This window comes from Pseudophryne corroboree, chromosome 9 (genome assembly GCF_028390025.1).
Source record: "Pseudophryne corroboree isolate aPseCor3 chromosome 9, aPseCor3.hap2, whole genome shotgun sequence".
In the NCBI taxonomy this organism is placed as follows: domain Eukaryota; kingdom Metazoa; phylum Chordata; class Amphibia; order Anura; family Myobatrachidae; genus Pseudophryne; species Pseudophryne corroboree.
The window spans coordinates 80,836,080-80,855,552 of record NC_086452.1 but is presented as its reverse complement, the minus strand read 5'-3'; the positions used below and the strand labels follow the sequence as shown (position 1 = coordinate 80,855,552).

Sequence of the window (19,473 nt, the reverse complement as noted above, 5' to 3'; positions counted from 1 at the left end):
GCAGATGAGGTGGAACTGGAACAATGACCTGAGTCTGTACCAGTTTTTGTATGGCTTGCTGTAAGGTTATACTTGCCTCTTGTGAAGCTGGTAAGCCTGATTTGAAGAATCTGTGAGGTGGAAGCTCCTGAAACTCCAGTCTGTAGCCCTGGGAAATAAAATCTATGATCCAGGGATCTGGCATGATGTTGTCCAGATGTGACTGAAGTTTTTTAGTCGGGCCCCCACCTGCCAGTCTTCCAGTCCATGCGGTCCACCGTCATGCAGAAGGCTTTGAGGAAGCAGAACCGGAGCTCTGTTCCTGAGAACCGGCAGTTGCTGGTTTGCGTGCTTTACCTCTAGCACCTCTGTTGGCAGTAGAAGATCCTCTGACTTTGCCCTTAAACTTGGCAGTCTGAAAGACTGTAGGGTAGGTCCTGAGTAGGCCTTCCTGGTTGGGGGAGCTGCAGAAGGAAGATATGTGGACTTACCCGCAGTAGCTTTGGAGATTCATTTGTCCAGTTCATCTCCAAATAAGGCCTCTCCTGTGAAGGGTAGGCCTTCCATGCCTTTCCTGAAGTCCGCGTCTGCAGTCCACTGGCGTAACCATAAGCCCCTGCGTGCTGATACTGCCATAGCAGTGGCACGTGCATTAAGCAAACCTACTTCTTTTATGGCTTCCACCATAAAGTTCGCAGAGTCCTGTATATGTTGTAGGAATCCAACCCTTCAATAAGGTTACCCGACCATTTAGCCATGGCTTTAGTAATCCACGCACATGCTATAGTGGGTCTCTGAGCCACCCCAGCAGCTGTGTACAAGTATTTGAGTGTAGTCTCAATCTTACGATCAGCTGTATCTTTCAGGGAGGCTGCACCAGGGACGGGTAACACAATCTTCCATGACAACCTGGACACAGATGCATCCACTATCGGTGGACTTTTTTATTTTTTCCTATCCTCAGGACGAAAAGGAAAAGATGAGAGTAACCTTTTAGGGATTTGAAATTTCTTATCAGGATTAACCCACGGTTCTTCAGACAGGGTATTCAATTCCTTTGACACAGGAAAAGTGACTGAGGACTTCTTTTTACATTAAAATACGATTCCTCACACTCCTCTGTCACCTTATCAGGAATTTGTAGCACATCTCTGATACTGTAGCTTCTATAAGAGCCTGTATTCCCTGTGACAGAGCAGTGTTCCCCCCTTCTGAATCCACCTCTCCCTCCTCCATGTCTGACCACTCAGCATCAGAGTCAGACTGCAGGGTATGGGCCAGAGTTCGTTTTTGTGGACAAATGGCAAGGGACTGATATGCTTGTTTGGGGACTGAGTCTCTGTTCATAATCTCATCCATGGACTGTCTTAAGTATTGCGTCTCTTTCTCATTGCGGGACAATTTATTAGAAATATTAGAAATCATTCCTTTGAGGGAATCCAGCCACGCTGGTTCAGCCCCACTAGCCTGAGAAGGTGCACTACACTGAGTACATAGTAGTGAGCTCCCTGGGGAAGAGGAACACTCTGCTGTACATGAAACACACTCTTTGCCTGACATATTGTAAATGTGACAGCACACACACACACACACACACACACACACACACACACACACTCACACACACACAGGAAAGGTTAAAACACAATTAACCCACAAAGAGACCTTCCGGGTAGAGACAGAGGTATTTGGAGCCAGCACACCGCGCCCTTATTGCTAATGCCAAGCTTAGCCGGGTCGCAGACTAAGTACCCAGATTGGGGACTTAGTACACAAATAATCGCTCCCCACATTCTATAACCTCCTGGTACCGCTGAGGTAATCTGGAGTTACACCGGAGGAGCTGCGCGTCCCTGTCAGTCAGCGTCTGTATCCACTGCAGAGGGAAAATGGCGCTGGTGAGCTGCTGAATTCGCTCATAGTGAAGCCCCGCCCCTTCAATGATGTGCGGTCTTCCCGCTTTTTTTATACTGGCTGAGGTAATTTGTGATTAAAATGGAGACAGAACCGTTTTAAGGCTTAGTTTGCCAGTGTGGTTACGGTGTACTGTGTACGGAGTCTGGAGACGCAATCCGCCCCGGTTAGACGTCGTGCGTCTCTGTACCCTCATGTCGCCATAACGGCCGGCGACCCACTAGCCGGGATGCCGGCTTACTACTCACCACTCTTCTTTCTTCTGGCTGTGTTAGGGGTGGCGGCATGCTGCGGGAATGTACGCTTGCTGTGGTGGGGCTTGCAAATAGCTCCCTGTCAGCGGGGAACGGGACCATTAACCCTTCAAGAGGTTGGGCCGTTCCGCCCCCTTAGTCCCACGAAGCAAGCAGGCTGGTGCCATCCAGTCCTGCCTGAAAATAACAAACAGAAAAATAAATGCAGAAAACTCCTCAGGAGCTTCCATAAGCGTGACCGGCTCCTCCAGGCACATTTTCTAAACTGAGTCTGGTAGGAGGTGCATAGAGGGAGGAGCCAGCACATACTATCAAATTCTTAAAGTGCCCATGGCTCCTATTGGACCCGTGTATACCCCATGGTACTAAATGGATCCCCAGTATCCTCTAGGATGTACGAGAAAACAGGGAGCGTGCGCTGAAGGTGTAAGAGACGTTCCGAGTCCATGTTTTACACTGTTGGGAGGTATGCTATACCATGTCACCAATGACACAAGTCCGGAATATAATGAATAGTTAATCTCTTCGTGTAAATCATAGGGATTTTAGAAGTCACAGAGAAGTACAGTGACAATAAAATAAAAAGGTACGAGGTCAACTATGAAGTTGAACAGCATTATATACAGTACAGTACGTAAGGGTGCTCTGGGCCCACTTATCCACTTACATTATAAGCGGTGTTAGACCTTATAATGGTGTAATGGTTGGCATTACTACCTCACAGCACTGAGGTCTTGGTTCAATTCCCAACGTAGCTGTGTGGAGTTTTGATGTTTCTCTGGTGCTTGCATGGGTTTCTTCCAAGTCCTCTGGTTTTCCCCCACAACACAAAAACATACTGGAGGGTTAACTGGATTCTGACCACACAAAAAAAATCAACCCTAGAGGATATGTGTGTACATGGGGTAGGGAATACAGGGGGTCATTCAGATCTGATCGCTGTGCAGCTAATTTTGTTGTCCTGCGTTCAGATAGTCGCCACCTTCACGGGGCGTGTATATTCGCTGTGCAAGTGTTCGAAACTATGTGTACGCTGAGCTGCTAAAATTCAGTGTGTGCAGTCTGTGCAAAACCCAGGACTTACTCCTTCAGTGCGATGAGAACAGGCTGCTCGGGGCCGGATGCGGACGTCACACACCCTCCTTGAAAATGCTTGGGAACGCCTGCATTTTTCCGGACACTCCTAGTAAATGGTCAGTTACCACCCACAAATAGCCTCTTCCTGTCAATCATCTGTCGAACGCCCATGCAATTGTTTTTTTCGCACCATCCCGTTGCTGATCAGCGATGCCCGTTGTTGTTGTCCAACGCGTGTGCGCATTGCGGTACATACGCATGTGCCATTAGTACCTGATCGCCCGCTGTGTGAAAACAGCAGCGACAGATCTGAATGACCCCGAATAGATTGTAAACTCCACTGGGACAGGGACTGATTGCAAAAATATTCTCTGTAAATCACTGTGGTATACTGTATGTACTATATGTTTTATAGATAGAACTGTTAATAAGTTAAAACACACAATTTCCTTAACAATACTGAAGTGATAACAACAGAGTACACTGTTTATAATACAGTAATACTTGTTTATTAAAACTATTATACTAAATCAGCAATAATACTTTAGTATTACGAGGAAAATAAACAGAAAGGACATAGGGGGTCATTCCGAGTTGATCGTAGCTGTGCCAAATTTAGCACAGCTACGATCATGTTCCCAGACATGTGGGGGGAGACCCAGCACAGGGCTAGTCCGCCCCGCATGTCAGTGCCCCCCCCCCTGCAGAAGTGCAAAGGCATCGCACAGCGGCGATGCCTCTGCACTTCAAGAGTAGCTCCCGACCAGCGCAGCTTTAGCGTGCTGGCCGGGAGCTACTCACCGCTCCCCGGCCCGCAGCGGCTGCGTGTGACATCACGCAGCCGCTGCGGGCCACTCCCTGCACGGTCCGGCCACGCCTGCTTTGGCCGGACCGCGCCCACGAAACGGCGGCCAAACACCACAGTTTCGCCTCCTCCCGCCCATCGACCGCCTCTGCCTGTCAATCAGGCAGAGGCGATCGTAGCGCAGCGACGGGCGGCCATGCGCCGGCGCACTGCGGCGCCGGCGCATGCGCGGTTCTGACCCAATCGCTACGCTGCGAAAAACTGCACCGTGCGATCGGGTCAGAATTACCCCCATAGAATAAACAGGTAACTTTCCTTTATAACAGCAAAGATGTACAATAGAAAATCAGTTACAATTCTAATCTCTCTTTCTTTAAATAAATGGGAGACATGTACAGACGGAGGTTATTATACATAATAATATATTTCCAGCAGCAGAGAAGCACAGTGGGAGATTTCTTACACGTATATATATATTTTTTGTAGAACAGTCCACTCAGATGATTTCATTTGACAGATTTTTTTTTTAAGAATGATATAAAGTATTCTTATTCTATTATATAAATAGTACATTTAAATGTCAATATACTGGACAGACTTCTTTATAGTATATTCCCACCTTATATATTGTAATACTTATCAACTCTCCTAAAAGGAGCTCTATCCAGACCTGCTCTTACTGTACGTAAAGGTGCCCATACACTAGTTCGATTTAGGCCGATTTAATCCGATTCCGACGTTTCGGGTCGATAAATCGGATCAAAACTGGGAAATTGCATGTGTTTTACCTACGATCCAATGCGTGGCACCGTGAGCATCGGATCGGAGAACCCCAGAGTGGAAGTACTGCACTATAGATATATCGTATCGGCAGCCTTGGCTGGGGTCGCATACGATACATCGTATACGATCCTGCCACCGGGAAGCTGCCGGGCGGTTCAAGGGTGATGGTATACGACTTCTCTCCTCCGAGAAGTCACATAAGTGTATGGCCAGCTTTAGAAATACACCCCAGGTCCTGATACAATTACTAGTGATGCAGTTTCTGTCAATCACTGGGCGCTCCTACACTAACTCTGAGTAGTTGGTTTGCAGACAGTGCCACTTTGAAGTGTCAGTGGTTACATAAGAAACAAGCAATTGTTGATAATATATTTAGTATATTCAGAAGGGACAGGCAGGGCCAAATAACACCTACATACTAAATGGGGTAATATTAGGGGATTCTGTACTGGAAAAAGACTTAGGGGTTCACATAGATAACAAATTAAGCAGCAGTACCCAAAGTAGGAGTGCAGCAAAGAAGGCTAATAAGATATTAGCATGCATAAAACGGGGAATTGATGCAAGGGACGAGAGTGTTATACTCCCATTATATAAATCACTAGTGAGGCCTCATCTTAAATACTGTGTGCAATTTTGGGCACCATATTACAAAAAGGATATCCTGGAGCTAGAAAAGGTTCAGAGGCGGGCAACCAAACTAATCAAGGGTGGAGACACTGGAATACGAGGAAAGGCTTGCAAGGCTAGGCATGTTTACATTGGAAAAGAGGAGACTAAGAGGGGACATGATCAACATCTACAAATATATAAGGGGTCAATACACAGAGCTTGGGAGGGACCTGTTTTCTATAAGATCAGCACAGAGGACACGTGGTCACTCGCTTAGGTTAGAGGAGAGGCGTTTCCGCACATTGAGGCAAAAAGTTTTTTTTCACAGTAAGGACAATACGTGTTTAGAATTCCCTGCCTGAGAGAGTAGTAACTGCGGACTCAGTCAACACCTTTAAGAATGGGTTAGATAAATTCCTATTGGATAAAGATATTCAGGGTTATGGTGCGTAGGCACGCATTATAGTTAATATAACTAGTCCTAACATAAAAATAACTAGTCCTATAATAAGACTGCATAGGAGACCACAAATAGGTTGAACTCGATGGACAATTGTCTTTTTTCAACCTTAGTTACTATGTTACTATGTTAATAATGGGACAGATGGGACTACAGCTCCAGGACTCCACATAAAAGTAGGCCCATCACCATAACAGTATGATGCATACTTACCTACATTTGAGGTTTCCTATCCGGGAGAAGCCCAGGGAGGAGATGAAGGTAGCCGGAGATGGAGGCAGGGCCAGACTAGTCGTGTCATTAAGCCATCCAATCACGGTAAAATTCTGCGATTCTCACATATTTGAATAGGGGTGGTGCTAAAAAACCACGAATACCATAGAATTGAGTCATTTTCCCCCGTCTCCTCCTCGGTGACCGTGGATTACTATTATTATTCTCCTAATTCTGCCCACGGGAGTGGAGCCCACTCTTCCGGGGTTGCAGGAGACTACTGAAAAATGAGTTGCATCCCGCAGGATCCAGGAGCGTAGCCAATACAAGCATGATGACAACCACCTGCCTCCGCGGTCATCCAAAAAATCATAAGTACAGTATTAAAATAGTAATTTTATTTTCCTTGCAAAATTATGTTTTTTTTTCTACTTTTACATATTTAAAGAAACATTGGGGATATAGTGTAGGCAGAGGGTGTACACACCCATATGGCCCTGGCCACACCCACACATCACCGGTCATAGCTCCACTGCTTCTACTAATTGGCCCTTGATCATTTTCAGCCCCAGGCCCAGGTGGACCTGAGGACTGGGTATTATTAACATACATAAAAAAATGTGTCCAAAATTTGTTAGTCTAGTACTGCAGTCCAAAGGGGTCAATAAGATCCCAGAGCTTTTCAGCCTAGGGTTGGCAGCCTCATGAAGATGGCAGTACACAATGTTTCTTTTGCGTGCCCCCATCACATACAGTAGTAGCATCAACCCTGCACTGACCAGCCTGGAAATGGCTTTACTGTAGTAGGGGGACCCAGGGCCGGCAACAGAAATCTTATATAGACTCAGGAGGGACTCACCACAGCCAGGGTGTCTCTGGTGTCTGGAGCAGCTGTGGAACTAGTGCTGCACCGAGGCCAAGCACCATGAAGAGGCACGCAGCTGGCAGCAGTATGAGTCACTGGCTCATTACACCCTGCCTGCTGCTACGCCATGGGCTCCAAGAAGTAAGGAAGCCTGGATGTGATCCCGGTCAGCGAGGGAGAAGGGTGATCTCATCACCCGTCACCTTGGGACCACACCGCTGCGGGCTGTCACGCGCTTGTCCTGCTCCCTGCTGGACCACTACTGCATGCTGGGAGAAGGGGGAGGGAGGATCTTAGAAGCATGCTGTGTGGATTCAAGACTCGGAGATGTCAGCATCTACCCTGAAGAGCCTTGCCGGAGCCAGAGAGAGCCAGCCAGGAGATGGTAGGTGCAAACTATGCTGTGGAAAAAACAAACATGTAAATATCAGTGAGTGTATGTGCGTGTGTGTGTGTTTTGGGGGGAGGGGGGGTGTTTAACTGTGTTTTTATTATGCTATGGGAGTGTGTGTGTATTTTTTATGCTATGTGTGTGTATATGTGTTTAGCTGTGTGTGTTTTGCTGTGTGTATTTTGCTGTTTGTGTGATGTGTTTTGAGATGTGTGTTTTGCTGAGTGTGTGTTTTGCTAGGATGTGTGGTTAGCTGTATGTTTGTGTCTGTTTTTACTATGGGTGTATGTTTGTGTATGTGTTTTGTCGTGTGTGTGTTTTACTATGCGTGTGTATACAGTATATACTGTATAAATATCCATATCTATTTATCTAGATATAGAAACAGTACACTCATTAGTAAATGTTGTCATGCACATCAGGTAGACACTGGCATAATGTGAATAAGGGGCTCTACTGCGTGGCATAACGTTTATAAGGAGTACTGCTGTGCAGTGTAACGTGAATAAGGGGCTCTACTGTGTGGCATAACGTTTATAAGGAGTACTGCTGTGCAGTGTAACGTGAATAAGGGGCTCTACTGTGTGGCATAACGTTTATAAGGAGTACTGCTGTGCAGTGCAACAGGAATAAGGGGCTCTACTGTGTGGTATAACGTTTGTAAGGAGTACTTCTGTACAGTGTAATGTGAATAAGGGGCTTCACTCTGTGGCATAATGTTTATAAGGAGTACTGCTATGCAGTGTAATGTGAATAAGGGGCTCTACTGTGTGGCATAACGTTTATAAGGAGTACTGCTGTGCAGTGTAACATGAATAAGGGGCTCTACTGTGTGGCATAACGTTTCTAAGGAGTACTTATGTGCAGTGTAACGTGAATAAGGGGCTCCACTCTGTGGCATAACGTTTATAAGGAGTACTGCTATGCAGTGTAACGTGAATAAGGTGCTCTAATCTGTGGCATAACGTTTATAAGGAGTACTGCTATGCAGTGTAACGTGAATAAGGTGCTCTACTCTGTGGCATAACGTTTATAAGGAGTACTGCTATGCAGTGTAATGTGAATAAGGGGCTCTACTGTGTGGCATAACGTTTATAAGCAGTACTGCTGTGCAGTGTAACATGAATAAGGGGCTCTACTGTGTGGCATAACGTTTATAAGGAGTACTTATGTGCAGTGTAACGTGAATAAGGGGCTCCACTCTGTGGCATAACGTTTATAAGGAGTACTGCTATGCAGTGTAACGTGAATAAGGTGCTCTACTCTGTGGCATAACGTTTATAAGGAGTACTGCTATGCAGTGTAATGTGAATAAGGGGCTCTACTGTGTGGCATAACGTTTATAAGGAGTACTGCTGTGCAGTGTAACGTGAATAAGGGGTTCTACTCTGTGGCATAATGTTTGAGTACTTATGTGCAGTGTAACGTGAATAAGGTGCTCTACTGTGTGGCATAACGTTTATAAGGAGTACTGCTGTGCAGTGTAACGTGAATAAGGTGCTCTACTGTGTGGCATAACGTTTATAAGGAGTACTGCTATGCAGTGTAACGTGAATAAGGTGCTCTACTCTGTGGCATAACGTTTATAAGGAGTACTGCTGTGCAGTGTAACGTGAATAAGGTGCTCTACTGTGTGGCATAACGTTTATAAGGAGTACTGCTATGCAGTGTAACGTGAATAAGGTGCTCTACTGTGTGGCATAACGTTTATAAGGAGTACTGCTGTGCAGTGTAACGTGAATAAGGTGCTCTACTGTGTGGCATAACGTTTATAAGGAGTACTGCTATGCAGTGTAACGTGAATAAGGTGCTCTACTGTGTGGCATAACGTTTATAAGGAGTGCTACTGTGTGACGTAACCTGTATAAGAAGCACTACCAACACCCTGCCGTCGGCCACGCACCCTGAGCACCTACCACGCTTCCACCTCCCAGAGGAGGGGACAGCACAGTAGGCAACTATGTTACACCATCCGAACTTCACTAATCTGTGCCACTGGCGTATTTATAATGGGTGCAGTGTGTGCAGTGCACACAGGCCCCCAGGGTCCAGGGGATCCACACCGCACACCCTGCACCCATCATTTTTAATACCCTCTGCACAGCAGCAGCGCTGCTGAAATCACTTGGAAAATGGCCACGGCACAATTTTCCTGGTAATATGCGTATTTTCGCTAGTTATTTTTTTATCACCATTCTAAATGTATAGTGTGAATAAGCAGGATACAACCATCGCCTTTATAACTATTATCTGATTGCTAGTAAATTGAAAGGCTGCTATAATGAATAGTGATCCAGCTCACAATATGTACTATGCTACCTTAATATTTTTGGATTGCTGTTGAACTGCAATGTTTTCATATTTCAAATAAAAAAATATAAATAATATCAGCAAATTGGGAATGCGGAAAATGACACCTCTTGGCTCATTCGGGTATTGGTAACCTTTTCATGTAGACCTTATTTTGGCAAAATCTTCAAAATACTAACAATTCACTTTTCATTTTGACAAATATAATATATACAAATTATTTGATATTGTCTGACTAAATGTAATTTTGTTTTTTATTGTTTCTGTAAATATTCACAAACAGCATTATTAAATTCTCTACTAGTTTTAACCCAGATTGCAACAATATATATTCGGGTTCATACATGTTGTAGAAGGGAACTAATTAATAAATAACAGTATATCATTAGTGATATACAAGATTAGCTGGTCTTTAAAACTCTGTAAGTGGTTAATTATCATAACAATAATCCATTAGTAATAATTAGTACTGTGTGGCAGGTCTCTGACACTGAAATGTTGCAGTCTAACAATAATTATTACTAGTAATTAGCAGTTTGTTGTGAGGATCCCAACTTAATGAAGAAAATAAAAACTGCAATCACCACTATGGATATTTAGCAACATGTCAGAGACATAGATAACCCTGACAGCTGCACTGTGGTAACAATACATAATGATACTTAATGGTAATGACACTAGAACGAGTACATCACAGGTTCCTGGCAAAGAAATAGTTCTGCACACAACAATAAGATAATCAGTGTACTGTCTACATAATCAGTCTGGTTAACAGAACTCTCTGTCAGCAAAAGACCAACACAGCTATTATAATAATAATTTTATATATATATATATATATATATATATATATATAAATAACACAGCACTTGGTCTGGCACTCCTCGTTCCCGCAAGGTAACAGCTTCGGTGCCCTCCCTGAGCAAACAGGCTCTGTATAAATTGGTGGAAGGCGGCACTCTGGAGACTTTCACAAATGTGGAAAAACGTGCTTTATTGTGCGTCTACGTTTCGGGAGTCGCACTCCCTTCCTCAGGTCACACCCATAATCTGAAGGTCAATTAGTACCTAAAAGGAATACATTCTCAGCAATTCCACGCTTTGTTTGTATTGACATATTTTGGGGAAGCCATTTTTTGATGTGAACCCCTGATGAAGTCCTAACGGACGAAACGCGTTGGGTTTCTACGAATTTCGGTTTCTATGAATTTGTGAACAGATCACACATGCTTTTTCGTGTTGAAGAATAAGCACTTCACCGAACGACTGAGAACATCATACTATAGATTATTAGAAATTAATGTATTACTCAATTAACATGTGTGATCCTTCTATTCATGTTATGGAAGTTTATATGACAATACTGTAATATGTTGTTTTAATAAACGATATTTTCATCATATGAATTAGATATCTGTGGTGGTCAAGCTCCCAAGAGAACCCTTTTCTTTTGTCTATATATATATATATATATATATATATATAATAAGAATTTACTTACCGATAATTCTATTTCTCGTAGTCCGTAGTGGATGCTGGGGACTCCGTCAGGACCATGGGGAATAGCGGGCTCCGCAGGAGACAGGGCACATCTAAAAAAGCTTTTAGGTCACATGGTGTGTACTGGCTCCTCCCCCTATGACCCTCCTCCAAGCCTCAGTTAGGTACTGTGCCCGGACGAGCGTACACAATAAGGAAGGATCTTGAATCCCGGGTAAGACTCATACCAGCCACACCAATCACACCGTACAACTTGTGATCTGAACCCAGTTAACAGTATGATAACAAAACGAAGTAGCCTCCGAAAAGATGGCTCACAACAATAGTAATAACCCGATTTTTGTAACAATAACTATGTACAAGCATTGCAGACAATCCGCACTTGGGATGGGCGCCCAGCATCCACTACGGACTACGAGAAATAGAATTATCGGTAAGTAAATTCTTATTTTCTCTAACGTCCTAGTGGATGCTGGGGACTCCGTCAGGACCATGGGGATTATACCAAAGCTCCCAAACGGGCGGGAGAGTGCGGATGACTCTGCAGCACCGAATGAGAGAACTCCAGGTCCTCCTTAGCCAGAGTATCAAAATTTGTAAAATTTTACAAACGTGTTCTCCCCTGACCACGTAGCTGCTCGGCAAAGTTGTAATGCCGAGACTCCTCGGGCAGCCGCCCAGGATGAGCCCACCTTCCTTGTGGAATGGGCATCTACATATTTCGTCTGTGGCAGGCCTGCCACAGAATGTGCAAGCTGAATTGTACTACAAATCCAGCGTGCAATAGACTGCTTAGAAGCATGAGCACCCAGCTTGTTGGGTGTATACAGTATAAACAGCAAGTCAGACTTTCTGACTCCAGCCGTCCTAACTATATATATATATATATATATATATTTTTAGGGCCCTGACCACGTCTAGTAACTTGGAGTCCTCCAAGTCCCTAGTAGCCGCAGGCACCACAAGAGGTTGTTTCAGGTGAAAACGCTGACACCCCTTTATGAAGAAACTGGAGACGAGTCCCAGTTCTGTCCTGTTCAAATGGAAAATTTTAATATGGGCTTTTGTAAGACAAAGCCGCCCATTCTGACAATCGCCTGGCCGAGGCCAGGGCTAACAACATGGTCACTTCCCATGTGAGATATTTGTCAACAGCATGGTCACTTTCCATGTGAGATATTTCAAATCCACAGATTTGAGCGGTTCAAACCAATATGATTTTAAGAAATCCCAACACTATGTTGAGATCTCACGGTGCCCCTAGGGGCACAAAAAAGCTGTATATGCAATACATCCTTTACAATCTGGACTTCAGGAACTGAAGTCAATTCTTTCTGGAAGAAAATCTACAGGGCCGAAATTTAAATGTTAATGAACCCCAATTTGAGGTCCAAAACACTCCTGTTTTCAGGAAGTGTAGAAATCGACCTAGTTGAATTTCCGTCGTGGAGCCTTCCTGGCCTCACCCACGCAACATATTTTCACCACATGTGGTGATGACGTTGTGCGGTCACCTCCTTCCTGGCTTTGACCAGGGTAGGTATGACCTCTTATGGAATGCCTTTTCCCCTCAGGATCCGGCATTCAACCGCCATGCCGTCAAACGCAGCCGCGGTAAGTCTTGGAATAGACATGGTACTTGCTGAATCAAGTCCCTTCTTAGCTCCCCAGGCCCTTAGTCCTCTGTGAGCATTTCTTGAAGTTCCGGGTACCAAGTCCCTCTTGGCCAATCCGGAGCCACTAGTATAGTTCATACTCCTCTATGTCTTATAATTCTCAATACCCTGGTTATGAGAAACAGAGGAGGGAACACATACACAGACTGGTACACCCACGGTGTTACCAGAACATCCACAGCTATCGCCTGAAGGTCTCATGACCTGGCGGAATACCTGTCCCGTTTTTTGTTCGGGCGGGACGCCATCATGTCCACCTTTGGTCTTTGCCAACGGTCCACAATCATGTTGAAAAACTTCCCTATGAAGTTTCCACTCTCCCGGGTGGAGGTCATGCCTGCTGAGGAAGTCTGCTTCCCAGTCGTCCACTCCCGGAAAGAACACTGCTGACAGTGCTATCACATGATTTTCCGCCTAGCGAAAAATCCTTGCAGTCTTCACTGCCCTCCTGCTTCTTGTGCCGCCCTTCTGTTTACGTGGGCGACTGCCGTGATGTTATCCCACTGGATCAATACCGGCTGACCTTGAAGCAGAGGTCTAGCTAAGTTTAGAGCATTATAAAATTGCTCTAAGCTTATTTATGCGGAGAGAATTCTCCAGACTTAATCACACTTCCCTGGAAATTTTTTCCCTGTGTGACTGTTCCCCAGCCTCTCAGGCTGGCCTCCGTGGTCACCGGCATCCAATCCTGAATGCCGAATCTGCGGCCCTCTAGAAGATGAGCACTCTGTAATCACCACAGGAGAGACACCCTTTTCCTTGGATATAGGGTTATCCGCTGATGCATCTGAGGATGCGATCCGGACCATTTGTCCAGCAGATCCCACTGAAGAGTTCTTGCGGGAAATCTGCCGAATGGAATTGCTTCGTAATAAGCCACCATTTTTACCAGGACTCTTGTGCAATGATGCACTGACACTTTTCCTGGTTTTAGGAGGATCCCGATTAGCTCGGATAACTCCCTGGTTTTCTCCACTGGGAGAAACACGTTTTTCTGGACTGTGTCCAGAATCTTCCCTAGGAACAGTAGACGTGTCGTCGGAAAAAGCTGCGATTTTGGAATATTTAGAATCCACTCGTGCTGTCGTAGAACTACTTAAGATAGTGCTACTCCGACCTCCAACTGTTCTCTGGACCTTGCCCTTATCAGGAAAGCGTCCATGTTTCTTTTAAGAAAAATCATCATTCCGGCCATTACCTTGGTAAAGACCCGGGGCGCCGTGGACAATCCAAACGGCAGCGTCTGAACTGATAGTGACAGTTCTGTACCAGGAACCTGAAGTACCCTTGGTGAGAAGGGCAAATTTGGACCTGTAGGTAAACGTCCCTGATATCCAGTGACATCATATCGTCCCCTTCTTCCTGGTTCGCTATCACTGCTCCGAGTGACTCCATCTTGATTTGAACGCTTGTATGTAAGTGTTCAAATATTTCAGATCTCACCGAGCCGGTTGGCTTCAGTACCACAATATAGTGTGGAATACTACCCCCTTCCTTGTTGTAAGAAGGGTACTTTGATTATCACCTGCTGGGATTACAGCCTGTGAATTGTGTGAGGGGGAGACGTCTCGAATTTCCAATGTACACCTGGGATATTACATGTAGGATCCCGGAGTTCCCTTGCGAGTGTTGCTGAAACTCTTGAGATGACCCCCTACCGCACCTGAGTCCGCTTGTACGGCCCCAGCGTTATGCTGCGGACTTGGCAGAAGCCGTGAGGAGCTTCTGTTCCTGGGAATGAGCTGCTTGCTGCAGTCTTCTTCCCTTTCCTCTCCCCCTGGGCAGATATGACTGGCCTTCGCCCGCCTGCCCGTATGGGGACGAAAGGACTGAGACTGAAAAGACTGTGTCCTTTTCTGCCAATATGTGACTCGGGGTAACAAAAGGTGGATTTTTCAGCTGTTGCCATGGCCACCAGGTCCAATGGACCGCCCCTTTATACGGCAATACTTCCATATGCCGTCTGGAATCTGCCTCACCTGACCACTGTCGTGTCTTCGTCTGGCAGATATGTACATCACATTTACTCTTGATGCCAGAATGCAAATATGCCTCTGCGCATCACACATATATAGAAATGCATCCTTAAAATGCTCTATAGACAATAAAATCCTGTCCCTGTCAAGGGTATCAAAATTTTCAGTCAGGAAATCCGACCAAGCCCCCTCAGCGCTGCACATCCAGGCTGAGGCGATTGCTGGTCGTAGTATAACACCAGTATGTGTGTATATACTGTTATGATATTTTCCAGCTTCCTATCAGCTGGCTCCTTGAGGGCGGCCGTATCTGGAAACGGTAACGCCATGTTTTTTATAAGCGTGTGAGCGCCTTGTCCACCCTAAGGTGTGTTTTCCAACTCGCCCTTACTACTGGCGGGAAAAAGGGTATACCGCCCATAACTTTCTGTCGGAGGAACCCCACGTATCATCACACACTTCATTTAATTTATCTGATTCAGGCAAAACTACAAGTAGTTTATTCCCACCCTACAAAATACCCTTATTTGTGGTACTTGTGGTATCAGAAATACGTAACACCTCCTTCATTGCCCTTAACATGTAACTTGTGGCCCTAAAGGAAAAATACGTTTGTTTCTTCACCGTCGACACTGGGGTCAGTGTCCGTGTCAGTGTCTGTCGACCGACTGAGGTAAATGGGCGTTTTTACAAGCCCCTGACGGTGTCTGAGACGCCTGGACCGATACTAATTTGTCCGCCGGCTGTCTCATGTCGTCAACCGGCTTGCAGCGTGTTGACATTATCACGTAATTCCATAAGTAAGCCATCCATTCTGGTGTCGACTCCCTAGAGAGTGACATCACCATTACAGGCAATTTTCTCCGTCTCCTCACCAACATTTTCCTCATACATGTCGACACACACGTACCGACCTACAGCACACACATACAGGGAATGCTCTGATAGAGGACAGGACCCACTAGCCCTTTGGGGAGACAGAGGGAGAGTTTGCCAGCACACACCAAAAGCGCCATAATGTATATAACAACCCTAGAAGGTGTTGTTTCTATATATGGGCTCTTAATATATAATTATATCGCCAATTTATGCCCCCCTTCTCTTTAACCCTGTTTCTGTAGTGCAGGGGAGAGTGGGAGCCTTCCTCACCAGCGGAGCTGGTCAGGAAAATGGCGCTGAGTGCTGAGGAGAATAAGCTCCGCCCCTTTCACGGCGGGCTTTTCTCCCGGTTATTAGGAAAACTGGCCTGGGTTAAATATATACATATAGCCTTAATGGCTATATGTGATGTATTTATTTGCCTCTAAGGTAATCTATATTGCTGCCCAGGGCGCCCCCAGCAGCGCCCTGCACCCTCCGTGACCGAGATCAGTGAGCCGTGTAGCAACAATGGCGCACAGCTGCAGTGCTGTGCGCTACCTTCATGAAGACTGAGGAGTCTTCTGCCGCCTGTTTCCGGACCTCCGTTCTGCCGTTCTTCAGCGTCTGTAAGGGGGATCGGCGGCGCGGCTCCGGGACGAACCCCAGGCTGACCTGTGTTCCGACTCCCTCTGGAGCTCAGTGTCCAGTAGCCTAAAACTTCAATCCTCCTGCACGCAGGTGAGTTGCAAGTCTCTCCCCTAAGTCCCTCGTTGCAGTGATCCTGTCGCCAGCAGGAATCACTGATTAGAAACCTAAAAAAAAAAACTTTTCTAAACAGCTCTTTAAGAGAGCCACCTAGATTGCACCCTCTCGGACGGGCACAAAAACCTAACTGAGGCTTGGAGGAGGGTCATAGGGGGAGGAGCCAGTACACACCATGTGACCTAAAAGCTTTTTTAGATGTGCCCTGTCTCCTGCGGAGCCCGCTATTCCCCATGGTCCTGACGGAGTCCCCAGCATCCACTAGGACGTTAGAGAAATATATATACACACACACATATGCACTGCATTTATGTTGATAGATATAATTAGATGGCAGATAGATAGATAGATAGATAGATAGATAGATAGATAGATAGATAGATAGATAGAATGTAGTTGGCATCCCAACGTTTGGAATGCAGGAGATCAGAAGACCAGCGCCAGAATCCCGACACCCAACAGAATCCAGACGCCGGAGTCCTGACAGTCGATATTCCGAACGTAAGTATGCAGGGGATGTAGAGGCATTTCTATAATGTGTGCAAGGTGTGCGGTGCACACCCGGCACCCATATATTAAACTTACCCCTCCAGAGTCCCGCGGCTGTGATTTGCTCATGCACACTGGAGATGTCTCCATGAACAAGGAGATGCTGCCATGTTTCTGGAGACCTGCGCATGTGCAGTAGACTCTGGCAGAGGAGAGGGGGCCTGCAAACGGAGCCTGCACGCGGGCCCTCTCTTCTCTTAAAACTCCCCTACGGGGAGGGTTAGGCTGTGGGGGTGGGTTAGAGTTAGGCTGCGGAAAGTGAGGATAGGGTTAGGCTGTAGAATTAGAGGATTAGGGTTAGGTTGCAGTAATTTGGGGTTTGGGAGAGGGTTATCATGCTTACCTACCAGGTGTCGGGATTCTGGGCATCGGGATGCCGCTGTCGGGCATGTGACTGCCAGCATTCTGAACGCCGGTCTCCCATACACAACCCAGATAGATAGATAGATAGATAGATAGATAGATAGATAGATAGATAGATAGATAGATAGATAATCGTTGGTAGACAGACAGACAGATAATTGGTGGTAGGTAGATAGATAGATAGATAGATAGATAGATAGATAGATAGATAGATAGATAGATAGATAGATAGATCGATAGATAGTTGGTGGTAGATAAAATTAGATAAATGTGTAAATACAGTCTGTGACATAACACGTTAGGCTTGGTCTTGGTAACACCATTGGGACTCCCAGGGACTCCAACACCAGAGAGGAGAACATCGTGGACCGGCATGCTGAGGTATCTGAGGAGGCCAACAGTGTGGTATGTATTTGCCTGATGATATATCTGTGTGGGGGGTGCCTGGAAGCTTTTTCGTATAAAACCATGCGCTAATCAGCCCACAGCGCTGTTTTAATTGGTACGAGGCAGATGTAATACCTGCGTCCATTTTTATATTACTATTATCTATCACTAAAACATTTATACACTATGGAGGCTCCCCCTATTCGACTCTTTTCTACAGATTAATTCACCCGTTGGGATTCCAGGATCTAATACATACAGGGGTGCAGCATATCTGACGTGTGGATCTAAAGCGTGTGAAGAATTGGTTACATTTCTGATAGATACTAGGTAGATAGATAGATAGATAGATAGATAGATAGATAGATAGATAGATAGATAGATAGATACTGTAGATAGATAGATTAGATAGATAATATTCACAATGGAAAATTAGTATTCATTTCATTCTAAATATACATCACATAGAAATGTTATAATATCAATCAAGCCATATTAAAATCATGAAAATGCAATTACATTACCCACAGAAAGTCTACGTGTAAATAATTAATCTATCACAGCAATTACTGCCTCCACTAAGAGACACTAATAATAATGACTATGGGATAAGTGCTGCTCGCTCACACCACTCCCACACTCCCCGCACCACACACGTACTTGTCTCTGAGTCCCCGCTGCTGGCCGCCATGTTTGTTGTCATCCACGGACGGGAGCAGAGACGCCGCTGTACCGCTGCCAAGGCAACCGGTGACGTCGTGCGGTGGGTGGAGCGTGTGACACCACACGTGGGGGCGTGCCGGGAGCTGTCTCAGGTGCTGAGTGAGCTGCGTTTGGCGGTGGGGAGAGACGGTCATGTGACACGGGCTGCTTGTGCTGTGACACAGACCTGGTATACCTGTACTGTTAGCTGGCACATTGAGATACAGTACACGCTGCACAGCCTTTACAGTGCAACACCCACTGCTGTGGAAATGCAAGTCCCAGTATGTTAAGAACATGTTCTTTTAGGGTATGCTGGGACCAGTGGTCCAACAAGAACCGGAATGCAACTGCTCTACTGATGCTTAAGTGAATAACATTGTATACCTGTCTGCCTGGAGGGGGGAGGGGGGGAGGGGGGGAGAGGAGGAGGAGGAGGAAGCACTGAAGTACCGGGCCCTTATAGAGAGGGGGGCCTACTCCTTGCTCCTACTGCCAATACCTGGAGAGCTGCACAGGCTGCGCAATAAAAGTGGGCTGATGCGCATGGAGGACTTTAAAGTAAAACAAACCTTCCCTGCAGGTCCGCAATGCTCCTATATGTAACGTCACGATGTGTGAAATCGCATAGGGGTGTAGCGGTGTGGGAGAAACTTAATTTTTTTGTGGGGAGCCTGTCTATTTTTGTCAGTCTTGGGCCCCATAATTTCTGATGGCAGCCCTGCTGATTGGAATCCCTCTTTGGATCAGAGCCTGGCAGTACAGTTGGTGTTGTGGTTAGTATTACTGCAGAACAAACTGTGGTCATGAGTTCAATTCCCAGTTATGATCAATCTGTGCGGCGGAATCTCTATGTTCACCTTATGTTTGCTTGGGTTGCCTTTCGTCCCACTTTCTAAAAGTATACTGGTAGGATAACTGGCTGGCAATTAAAAAAGTAACCCTATTGTGTGTGTATATGTCCATCTGATAGGGAATATAGGGCCAATTCAATTCAGCGTGATGTTCTGCCAGCATCACCGTGACTACAGCTG

General features: G+C 45.8%; 1 protein-coding gene across 1 annotated transcript in view; it reads right to left on the bottom strand.

Moving 5' to 3' along the window:
- LOC134958734 (cytosolic carboxypeptidase 6-like) overlaps positions 1 to 18,489 on the bottom strand; it is a 604,642-nt gene extending 586,153 nt beyond the window's left edge. The window contains exon 1 of the mRNA XM_063941483.1: positions 18,398 to 18,489. Coding sequence (XP_063797553.1) covers positions 18,398 to 18,440 — 43 coding nt within the window. The 5' untranslated portion in view covers positions 18,441 to 18,489. The remainder of the gene's footprint in view (positions 1 to 18,397) is intronic.
- Positions 18,490 to 19,473: the final 984 nt, after the last annotated feature.